The sequence below is a fragment of the Larimichthys crocea genome, chromosome III, assembly GCF_000972845.2.
Source record: "Larimichthys crocea isolate SSNF chromosome III, L_crocea_2.0, whole genome shotgun sequence".
NCBI lineage: Eukaryota > Metazoa > Chordata > Actinopteri > Sciaenidae > Larimichthys > Larimichthys crocea.
The window spans coordinates 40,607,903-40,619,303 of record NC_040013.1 but is presented as its reverse complement, the minus strand read 5'-3'; the positions used below and the strand labels follow the sequence as shown (position 1 = coordinate 40,619,303).

General features: G+C 40.2%; 1 protein-coding gene across 1 annotated transcript; it reads left to right on the top strand.

Annotated features, from left to right (window-relative positions):
• The first annotated feature begins 255 nt into the window (after positions 1-255).
• Positions 256-11,128, top strand: LOC104919173 (smoothelin-like protein 2). Its single transcript, XM_010731104.3, has 14 exons — positions 256-398; positions 538-1,427; positions 5,048-5,117; positions 5,192-5,341; positions 5,476-5,634; positions 5,869-6,042; positions 7,141-7,287; positions 7,449-7,580; positions 7,739-7,801; positions 7,968-8,025; positions 8,155-8,280; positions 8,366-8,489; positions 9,049-9,200; positions 10,453-11,128. The coding sequence occupies exons 2-14, from the start codon at positions 900-902 to the stop codon at positions 10,577-10,579; spliced, it is 2,010 nt and encodes a 669-aa protein (XP_010729406.3). The 5' UTR covers positions 256-398; positions 538-899; the 3' UTR covers positions 10,580-11,128.
• The last annotated feature ends 273 nt before the right edge of the window (positions 11,129-11,401 follow it).

The window sequence follows — 11,401 nt, the reverse complement described above, 5'->3', positions numbered from 1 at the left end:
CTTGATTGTTCTTTAATGTAGAGACTGGACTACAAAGTATTATCTTTCAGAATGAAATTGGCCTTCACTTTGACTGTGCAGGCATAGAACATCTTGAAACTGACCCCTAGGAAACTGCAGGCACGCTGTCTCGCAACACAGTTTTACCGGCAGCAAAGAGAGACAAAGACATTTAAATATTCTTGACCACGCCTCCCCATTTGAACTTCTCCCGCCCCCTTTATGTACCAAAATACAGAGGCGAACCTGTTGCTCCCAAGCTCAGGAGACACAGATAGCTCAGACAGCACACTGGTCTGGGGCAGCAGGGGCTGATATCTAGTAAACATAGTAGATGCACTACCCAAGAGGAAGACTGAATAAAATCATCTGTCACTTAAACTGGATCCCTTTGAAAGGTTAGTTTGCTCATTCCTCAGGTCCTGCATGCACTGAGAACCTGATCTGCCCGTGCAGTGCGTAATCTCTTTTCCCAAGATAACATTGTGCATGTGTTTTCCATAGCTTATAAATAACAACTGCTCTTACTTTGACCAGATGAGAGGTGGAGAGTAAGAGAATACGCACATTGAGAGAAGTCCTCCATGGAGCTTGATGGGACTTTAACAAGTTGCTGCCAAGGAAGGAACCCTCCTTCAACCCCAGTCATCCTTAAAACCCTTTTTCATCTTCAGCGTTGCTGGAAAAGTGGCATGGAACACAGCAGATATCTTTGAAGATTTTCAGAAGGAACAATTAGTAGTGACATTGTTTGGTCAAGAGCTTTTAAGAAACGTGAACGAACTGAAAAAGACAAGGTAGGACTAGACAGAAGGTTTGGTTTCTGAGCTCCATACTGGCCACCCCATAACTCATTTGACTTGAATCTCCAGGGTGGTGAGGGTCAAAGAAGAAAAGCCATGGATGTAGCCACAGAGAGTGTTCAGGAGGTGAAGGCAAGCGAGGCTCTGGTTCAGTTTAAGGCCACATTGCAAGCTGCTGTCAGGGAGGTGCACGTGGACGTAAGTGCTTTCAAGCAACGCATAGAGCAGAGGATTGAGGAGCTCTGCATTTCCAATGGACCCCTGGCCAGCGCGGTGGCTAGGCTGCAGGAGGAGAACCTGCAGCTCAGGGCAAAGCTGGAAGCCCTTAGCTGTCTGGTGGAGGGTCTCGCAGGGGTAAAGATTGAGAAGAGCCTTGTAGAAGTAAAGGTGAAAAACGTGGAGAGTAGTGTAGAGAATGGACATGTACAGATTCAGTCCAAGACCCAGGAAGACCAGAGAGATTTGTTTGACTCTGGCATATCAGAGAGCAGCCAGTCAAGTCAGTCCACTTTCACATACACTGAAACATCAGGGTCAAGCGGAGGATCAAGCCAGTCTGCTGCTGCTCTCATCAACACCCGAGCTCCTCCTCCATGGAGAGCAAAGAGACATGCTGAAATTAACGTGAGTATTCGTTCTGCTTTTCTACAGATAATACAGTTCACATAATAAAGAATATTGCGACAAAATAGAGTTAGCATCATAAACAACATCATTGGATATGTTTGTCTTGGAGTAGAATTCATGTATAGATGGGTAAACAAGAGGTGTAGTATGCTGAAAAAGCTGTGTTCCAATTAAAACAAGCCTGGTCACCAAAAATGATGAACCTGCTTTTAGCTCTGAAGGACTTCCTCTATTTTCCATCTACCAACTTGTCACTTGGATTGGGTGATGCTCTTATTTACCTGCGAGAACATAAAAGTGTAAATAATGGAAAGATAATCATGCAGGACTTGTTTGAATGTGCCCTTGTATGTATTTGATTAACCAGTGCAATGAATGACCTGACAACCCTGCAATTTCTTGCAGAAGCCCTCTGCATTGGCATCCACTCATTGCAGTGACCTTATAAGAAGATACTGTTGTGTTTTTTCGCACCGTGAAGTCTGTCTGTCTGAAAACAACCTCATGTTATAGTAGCCTACCATGCCAAGGAACCTGAGCACCTCAGTCCTTGTGTTTGGAGGAGGGAACTTTGGTATGAACACTGAAGGCCCACCTGACTCTGTCCAACCTCTTTTCCTTTGTTAGTTTAGCTTAGGTTTCATTCACAAAGTTGTGTCTATGTCAGGTGTTCAAACCATGTGAATGCACTGCAAGATCGTTTCAAATGTCACTGCATCAATCAACAAGAAACCACCCCGTCAGAACACTGTGGTATGTTCAAAATATCAGCCATGCTTATGAACTGAGCTGTTCTGATCCACAAAAACCTCCATGTGAGGACATGGATAGGAGATAGGATTTGACTCAGTGTCAAGGGACCCAACTAGAATTTGAGGGATCTGCAGTATGTTTGTCCAGTATATATTTAACCTCTGACTCCAGCTTCACACATTTCTCTGGAGAGCACTGATCTATAGGCTCAGTATCACCTGCCATTTGTATTATTAGATATTATGATGCATTATTAACCTTGAATATCCAAATTATAACCATTTCAATTACAGCGATTGTATCTTTACCCTAGCCCCAGTGACTTCAAGAACAACCCCAACACCATGTATACATGCTCACACACTTACACCCTTCCCTACCCCCCATCTCGGCCCTCTTCTGCTCATGATCCCCTTTTATAACAGCAGGTCCTGCAAAGGGCACATGTATTTTTGGGGTCTGTGATTTGGGACTGAGCTGTGGCTCTTTGGGGCCTCTAGCTGACAAACACGAACAGTATACAACACCTCATGCTTCTAACAGTGCCTACGGTACACATATTGAGTTGCATTTTTATGATGTAACTCACAAGACAGATATATATAAATAAATCTTGCTTCCCAGCCAGTCCAAGTTTCAAATCTCCTAATGGAAAGTTGAATTGCATCTACGTCCCTGTCAATAATACCCCCAGCCCACACCCTGAGAGAGACAACCAGCTGTCCTGTCGAAACGTACACCGTGCCAACATTCCTCTCCACTGAAATCACCTGGTCCTTTCCCACCCGTCAGCCCCCCACTCTGACGTACCACAGTTTGAGTCCACCCCCAAATACTAAGATAGCCCACCATTTTCAAAGTTGACATCATCTTCCGTCAGTATTTTTAAAATCTGTTGAATTCATATATTTCTTTGACAGTAGCTAGCAATGGTAAGCATAGTTTGGGCAGATAGGGAAGGGATGGTGCTGTGTCCAGCCATATTTGTAACTTTCGGAATGAAAGGGTGATTATTGCATCTTGTCTCAAGTTGCTCCCAGGCTCCCAATGTCAAGTGCCTTACGATGTGCGGTAATGACGAGTAGATGCTAGCTCCAGAGAATCAGTTAACAACTGTTTAACCATGTAATGTTTTGGTGAATCTGTTTACTCCAGCAAAATTAGTATTTACTTGCTACCTGAAAAATCAAAGTCAGAAATACACTCTTCTTTTAGTTCTGTTTTGGTCTTCACCAATTCCTGAGAAACATCTCACTCCTTAGCTGCTAATCTTTGCATATGCATGCAGAATCTGCAGGTTGAGGCACCAATATTTTGGCACTGGAAGAGTTCTGTTTGTAGTCCAAGAACTATTGACCAGTCATGTTTGAAAGAGCTTTGGTTTCAGCAGTCCATGTGGACAGCAAAATAGATGGAACACATTGGCTGAAATGCAATCTCGTCACATATCAGCTATCGTCTGGTGACGTTTTTTAAAGTTGTCTTTATTCATATGCAGATATCTGTTTACAGAGATTAACCGTAATATGCCTTTCTTGTCATTCTTACGTATCTAGTTGCAGAGGAAGTCTTGGCCCAGATATTTGTTATGTGTTTTTTCACACTTTAAAAGTGCTCCACTGACAGGTATTTTACATGTCTCAAAGATGGGTCATTACGTTATCTGGTGAGGCTATTAGTGCATATCTACTTGTTAGCAATGAAGTGAATATATATTCAAATCTGACAAATAAAAACTGAAGCTAAATATCATAATATATTATTTCATTGTGGCTTGTAACAATCAGAATCACTCCTCAGTCATAATAAAAACCATTTGGCCAGACATGCCTATGTTTGTGTGTTTGTCATCTCTAACCAAAGTATGTTTGCATGTTTCTAAGACAGAGCCAAAAGTGATATAGAGTTAAACCCAGCCAGGAGTTGAAGGCATTAAGAGGGCCAGACAGAGTCAGACTGTGATATCCTACAGGAGCCCACAGATCACTGTGGTGCTAATCTCCCTCCTGATGACGAGTTGACGGACTGGCTGAAATGGCTTTATGGTTGCTGCCAGACCACTGCATGTCTCTGGAAAGCAAAAGGCTAGGGGGTGGGACAGGGGGCAAAGACAGGCCAAGCTTCAGGCTGATATACTTAGGTGCTGTCTGAACTGCTTAGTCTAACTCCCTGATTTCCAAAGAATCCATTTGGGGCTATATTGGGACGTAAGAAGAGTGGAGCGGAAACTCTTGCAAAGGGGCTGATTGCAAAATCTAAAATAGCTACTCAGTGGGAACATGGGTTTGTTGGCCACAGCTGTCATTAAAGGAGATGTTTTCAACTGTTAACAGCTGAAGATCACACATTTAGAGGAGTGAGCACACACACATACACACAGATGATAAAAGTCTAAACTTAATTTTAGTTCCACAGCATTCAGGAATCTAAATAACCAACAGCAACCATCTTTGTGAGCAAATTAATGTTGAACCCAATGAGTGATGTTGCTAAGACAGATGCACAAATAGACACAGACACAGTTAGCTGCGTGTCTTACATAACTAATTTACTTTTATGAGGAGCAAAGGAAATAGGACTCCTTACACAATTATTCTTTCAGATTTGTCAGGGTTTATGATTCTTGTTGTAATAACAACTTTTTATTGTAAAAACACTCAACAAACATTTATAACAAAAAAAAATCCACTTTCACACAAGACTTTTCTCACAATAGAGTCAAGCAAGATAGCTCAGATCAGACCCACCGTCTTATCACATCAGTCCTCCATTAACTTTATGTGTTCCTTTGAGGCTATAAATGACCCTACCAGTTTATAGATGTCATAGTTTTGATTCGTGAAATTCTTTTCTTCTCTGAACAGGGCACTGATTCAAAAGGAGAGAAAAGCTTTGCCCATGTTGCCACTACCGCACAAGAGAATGGGAATCAAGGTAGGCAGATAATCTGAGAAGTTCTACAAAGGTAAGTTGACAAGTTGACCTCACCTTTGGTTATGTCTCCTCAGAATGCTCATTGGTGGACTCGAATGCAACCCAAACTACTGAAGTTGTTCTCCAGTCCCACCAGTCTGTCACTGCCACCATGAAAACAAGCTCAGAGTCTTCAGCCTTAACTAGCTCTCTTCAGTCAACCGTGGACTTCCCCAACAAGCCTGGTCAGTTGGTTCATGTTTTACAAGTTCAGACTACTAAAAGTAATGATTGTTGAGCAGTGATACATAGAAATCTACAGTTATCACTGTTACTGATTATTTTAAAAATATGACTGATTGAACAAATGTTCTTTCAGACCAGGAAATATCAGGTCTTCTGAGCAGACCCCATCAACCCCTCACTGCAGTGACAAAAGCCAGCTCTGAAGCTCCAGCTGTTCCTCCATCTCCTGTGTCATTACCCAAAACAACAAAAGAATCTTCAGTAAAATCAGTAGAGCCTCCTGCTAAATGTGGTGAGTGTAAAATCTATTTCTGCTGTATTTCTGCTTTGTCACTATAAACCAACTCATAACTTAAAATCTCAACTGCTCCTTAATTGTGCTGTTTCTGTTTCCCACCTGATTTCTCACATGAGAAACCTACAAGGAAATGTAGACAATCACAAGGCTCAAACTTTTGAGAATAAAGCTTTTCTTTTTCAAATTGCATTTTGACTTAATTTTTTATTCAGAGTTTCCCTTTTTCAGATGCTGATGAACCACAGCCCCATCTTCCTGTCACTGCCATGACAACTAAACCCAGTCAAGAGGGTCTGATTGCCACCAAACCTGCCCAGTCTCCTGCATCGGTGACTAACGCAACTGGTCATTTTACAGGGGAAGCCACAACAGGGGAAGTAGGGGAATATTCTTTTATAAGAGGTCAGTTTGTGGGTCTTTTACTTCATGTTACTGCATACAAAGACAGAGATGCATTTATAGGATTTGATCCTGACAGTCCTATGAAAGCATTCAGTAACTTTGTTGGACCTATTGTATTAACAATGATTGAGTATTATTGAGTATATAACATAAATACTCTGCACAACTGTTATTATCTGCACCATAGAAACCACACCGAATACCTTAGTAACCACCTAGCAATACCCTATGAGCCAACCAATTAGTACACCCTTTAACTACTCAGAATGCCATAGTAATACCTCTAGCAACCACCTAACAGTAACCTGACATTAATCGAGCAATTATCAAGCAACAAACACCATAACAACCAGTATCAACCGCTAGTCAACACGGTCCAAGTACTGTATGTCAACAGATATCAGATATAGCAGTCGATCAACAACAACCAGTATTTATTGAAAAAATGTTTCAACATGTTGTTTAAATGTAACTGGTGTAAAAAGAAAATTAAGAAATAAAGACAAGAAGGTCAGTTTGAAAGGCCATACAAAATGTGAGACAAATGAAAAGAAATTACTGACATTCCTCTCTCTGGATTTCAATATACGTCATATGAAAATATATGAAGCTTTAATATGCCAACATTTTAATTTAAGTACAGAATTCCATCCACAAACAGTTGCTAAATATGCACGGTCGTAAACAGTCTTAAATTAAGACATTTTCTGCCGATGACATTAAATCATTAACTAACATGCTGCCCTCTAGTGGCCATGTTCTGATTGCTTCTGGACCTCAGTGACTAAAAGAATGCTATTACAAAAGCAGCAATGGACATACAGACAATACTATTGGGTGATTTGAATGTGTGAACTCAATGGTTTCCTCCTTAGAAAAACAATATTTCATATAACATAATTTCATAAGTAAAACAGCAGTACACAGTGGAAATATTATCTACACTATTTTACATTTTTAACTACAAATTTTCTGCAGCAACCACCAGTAAACTCCCTTGAGAAGATTTATAATTCTATATGATTAATATGTTTACTTTCGCCCCATTTATTCCTGGTTCTACCCCATTATTGTTCTATTCCCTTTTCGTACATGCAGGTACATCATCTGTAGCAAAGGAGCTAAGGTCCCAGGTATCCCAGGAGCAGTCAGGCTCTGTATCTCAGTCTCTTGTCCATCATCCTCTCACCGCTTCAATACCAGAATCCCCAACAATGAAACGTGGCGAATATCCATTTAGACGTGGTGAGTAAGATGCTACAATATTGATTTGAAGTGGTATTATTTTGTCTGATTGATGTGCTGAAATACCTTAAAATATACAAAGACATTGTTAAACTAAGTATGAATGGTTAAAGACTTTTTTAGAAATTGAGTGTCATGTGCTTCATTTCTTTCTTCATTAGATACCGTGAATATCTCTGCCATGACCACAACCAACACAGAGTCTTCATTATCTGCTTTGATAGCTCAGTCTCCAAGTCTTTCAGCATCACAGGATGCTGCAGTAAAACCTGGGGAATATCCCTTTAAAAGAGGTGAGTTCAACCAAGAATTCGGCTATAACAGTCATGTGTGTTTCCTGATTCTCCACTCCACTTCACTTACTGTTACATATTTTTAAAGACTTTTTTATGTACTCATTTTTAATTTTCTGTTTCCCAACATTCTGCACTTTTATCTTCACTCAATTCAGTGCCAGTTCTCAAGACACCCAGTCCTAGTCTAAAGAGAAGCGTGAGCTTTCCTCAACCTGCGGGTAAATTATAATAAACCCTTTATTAGCGCTGTTATAACTGTTCACGAAGACATTTAAATTAAACTTTCCAAATCTGCGAATATATATACAAAGCATTTCTCTTGGTTTGTTCTTGTGTCTTTATAATATATCTTATGTCATGTCTCTTCTTTTTGTGGTTCTGCAGAAAAACTGCTTCCCTCCAAGTCGGTCATAAAATCTGGTTTCTCGCCTAATTTGGACAAGTAAGTCATGACTGTAACTGTAACACTAACTTATTGTTCACTATTGTTAGATTGATGCTGCCATTTAGAGTCTATTGGCAGCTTCAGTCCAAATGCATTTTGATTGGTTGTTCACTGTTTTCTCCTAAGGAAAGTGAACAAGACAGTGGGCATTGAGTTTAAGCAGGATGTGATGAAATCACAAACACTTCCACGGCCCAGTGGTGCTCAGGCCAAAAGGGCTCTCTTTGAGAGGATGAACACAGAGCCCACAAAGTAAGCATGTTTAAAAATATTTCTCATTTTGTCCTGATCCATATATTCAGTCCCAGATGATCAATGACATATTTCTCTTGAACAGGCCAAAGGACTCAAAGGATTCCAAGCCTAAACTGAAGCGCTCTCAGAGTTTCGGAATGTCCAGTGCCAGTGGTATAAAACAGATCCTCTTAGAGTGGTGCCGCTCAAAAACCATTGGCTATCAGGTATGACAGTGAGATATCTGTCATGAAAATATCTTATTATACTGTATGCATATTTACCAAATAACACTTTCTGTATCACTTTTTCTGAAAGAAGTTTTAAGAAGTATTGTCTTAATGTCTTGTATTGGCTGGTTTAAAGTTCATCTTGATCCTCTCACATGATTAGCATCAGCACCTGTAGTTGTTCAAACTTAATTTTTTTGTGAGCACTGGCTTAAACATTTAGGTTCAAAGTTCATTCTTGAATTTGAAAACAGCTGTCCTGGAGCTTTTTATTATATCACCTGAACCTCATCAGCAGATAGACTAATGCCCAGTTGTCATTGTCAGGATAAATGGAAACATGACCACTAGACAAACATAAAAGTCTAAAACACATCAAATATAGAGTAGCTATTGGATGCCAACCTTGTGCAGTTTTCTATATAATTTCCCTTGCAACAGTTTTCATGGAGTGACGAGCTACACTGAGTAGCAATAGCAGTAAATCAATATTGGAGAGGACAAATTCTGCAAAATGCATGAAAGATTTAACGTGTTGCCATTATCATCATCTCAGAACATAGATCTCCAGAACTTCTCGTCCAGCTGGAGTGATGGAATGGCTTTCTGTGCTCTGGTCCACTCTTTCTTCCCACTGGAGTTTGATTACAACACGTTGAACCCTGCAAACCGCAAACAAAACCTCCAGTTGGCCTTCACCACCGCAGAGTAAGCTGGCTAGAATGGACTGAGTGAGGTTGTGAGTGAGTGAGTGTTAACCCTAACCCTTATACCAAAGTACATTTGTGCTCAAATTAAATGTATTCTAACCAAGGTGGCACTGTTAAAAGGTACCACAATTTAGTTGACTGTTGGGCTCTCAGCAAGTATGGTAAATGTAAATGGACTGTACTTACATAGCGCCTTTTTAGTCTTCTGACCACTCAAAGCGCTTTTTTACACTACATATCTCATTCACCCATTCACACACATTCATACACCGATGGTGCAGCCTTCGGGAGCAATTTGGGGTTCAGTATCTTGCCCAAGGAAATGCAGACTTGAGGATCCGATCATCTGATTGGTGGATGACCCGCTCTACCTCCGAGCCATAGCTGCCCCTAAGTATGTTGAGGGAAAATGTTGAACAGAAATGTGGCAAATTCAGCATCAAATCAGACAGATACAAAATTTTGTCTGTGGATTAAATAAGAAGATTACCATCAAAATTTAAAAATTAAAGCCAAACTATGTACTACTTTAGCTGAATGGTGGCCACTAGAATAATTTTAAATACTAAGTAGGGAAAGGAAAAGGCCAATGAGGAGAGCAAGGGGAACTGACATTTGATTGGGGACATTGCCATTATTTATGGAACAATTACCTCAAAGATACCATGGCTCAACTGAACATCTGGCTCAAAGAAATTGACAAGTAATTGCTTGGGAGGTTTAAGGTGTGGTGCTCCACATGGCATCATACCCAGACTTCAATGGCCACTCCTGCTGTATGACTTTCCCATGACACAAGTGGAGGCATGGAGATTTGGAAACATTCTGCAGGTGAAGGCTAAGTTAGTGTTTACTGCCCTACTCAAGTGATGGGGTGAAATGCTTGTGGCCCTGCAATACCTGCTGAAGATACTGAAAGGTGCCCAACAATGCAAATGCTTTGACCACTTTTCAACCAAGGAATACCACAAAGAGAGAGGAACTTGTAACATTATGTCTTGTAGTTTCTGCAGTTCAGTTTCTGCTTGTAGTAAAGCATCCCTGATGTTTACTTCCTATACAGTGTGTGTCCTAACCACTAGGCCAGCCCCACTGGTAAAATCTAACAGCAGCACAAGTAGAGAAGCCAACCAAGGATGTGCTTTGGATGAGTGTCTTTCTGATGGTCTTCTTTCACTGGAAATAGATGAATCCCTTACGCTACTTTAAATTGGATTAATCTTTACTCTTGTAATACTATTATGTTTCAGGGAGCAGGCTGATTGTCTCCGTCTGATCGAGGTGGACGACATGATAGATATGGGGGACAAGCCAGACCCCATGTGTGTGTTTACATACGTCCAGTCCCTCTACAACCACCTGAAGAAGTTTGAATAACTCTGTATCAGAGTAGATTACAAAGCCTAGATGCTATTAACCACAGTGTGCCATGAACACTTTGAATGAGCGGACTAACATGTAGCACTAAATCAGTGTCTGACAGGCAAACTAAGGAAACCACTGTTGTTAGAATCACATAAACAAATATTTTTCTCATAAATATATTTCTCAGTTTTATACTGTATGTGTGTATTCACCAGATTTCCTTGTGAATTTATAGTCGACTGACACTGATTCTTAAAATGCAGTTTCTTATGACATGTATTGTGATGTGTGTGGCTCTAATGTTGCTGTATTTAAAAAGTGGAGGTTGTTTTTCAATAACAATAATGTAATCAAAAATTGGAAGATTACCTTACAGTTAAAAAAAAAAGAAGAAAAATTGCGATAGCTGCTGTTGATTAATAAGTGTTTGGGAACATGAGCATTGTTACAAAAGAAAAAGGAGTTCTGAACAAGTGTAGAGATGCTCCAGTAACAATAAACTGGTGTCTTGCTTCAGTTGGGTATTGTAATGTGGCAAAATAAAGCAATTTTCTAATACTTTTTTCATTTTAAGTGTGAATGTTTTGCAACATACATCACTGTAGTAAATTTTAGAGCAAAGATAAATTAAGTCAGGACGAGGAGTGTAAGTGTGCTACAAGATGTAATCAGCCAAATCCAGGTCAGTCAGTCAGACAGATAGTAGATGGCATGACACTAACACAGATTGCTATGCTATTGCAAAGCTATGCTATGCTATTTGCTATGCAAATGCACTATTTTTTTCACTATTAAACACTATAAATCTGAATGTCATTTAGTCTAAGGACAGGA

Coding starts and splice junctions, on each gene's coding strand:
- LOC104919173 (XM_010731104.3), top strand. CDS start 900: ATGGATGTAGCCACAGAGAGTGTTCAGGAGGTGAAGGCAAGCGAGGCT. Junction 8,026..8,154: donor TTCTCGCCTAATTTGGACAA/GTAAGTCATGAC, acceptor TTTTCTCCTAAG/GAAAGTGAACAAGACAGTGG. Junction 8,490..9,048: donor CAAAAACCATTGGCTATCAG/GTATGACAGTGA, acceptor TCATCATCTCAG/AACATAGATCTCCAGAACTT.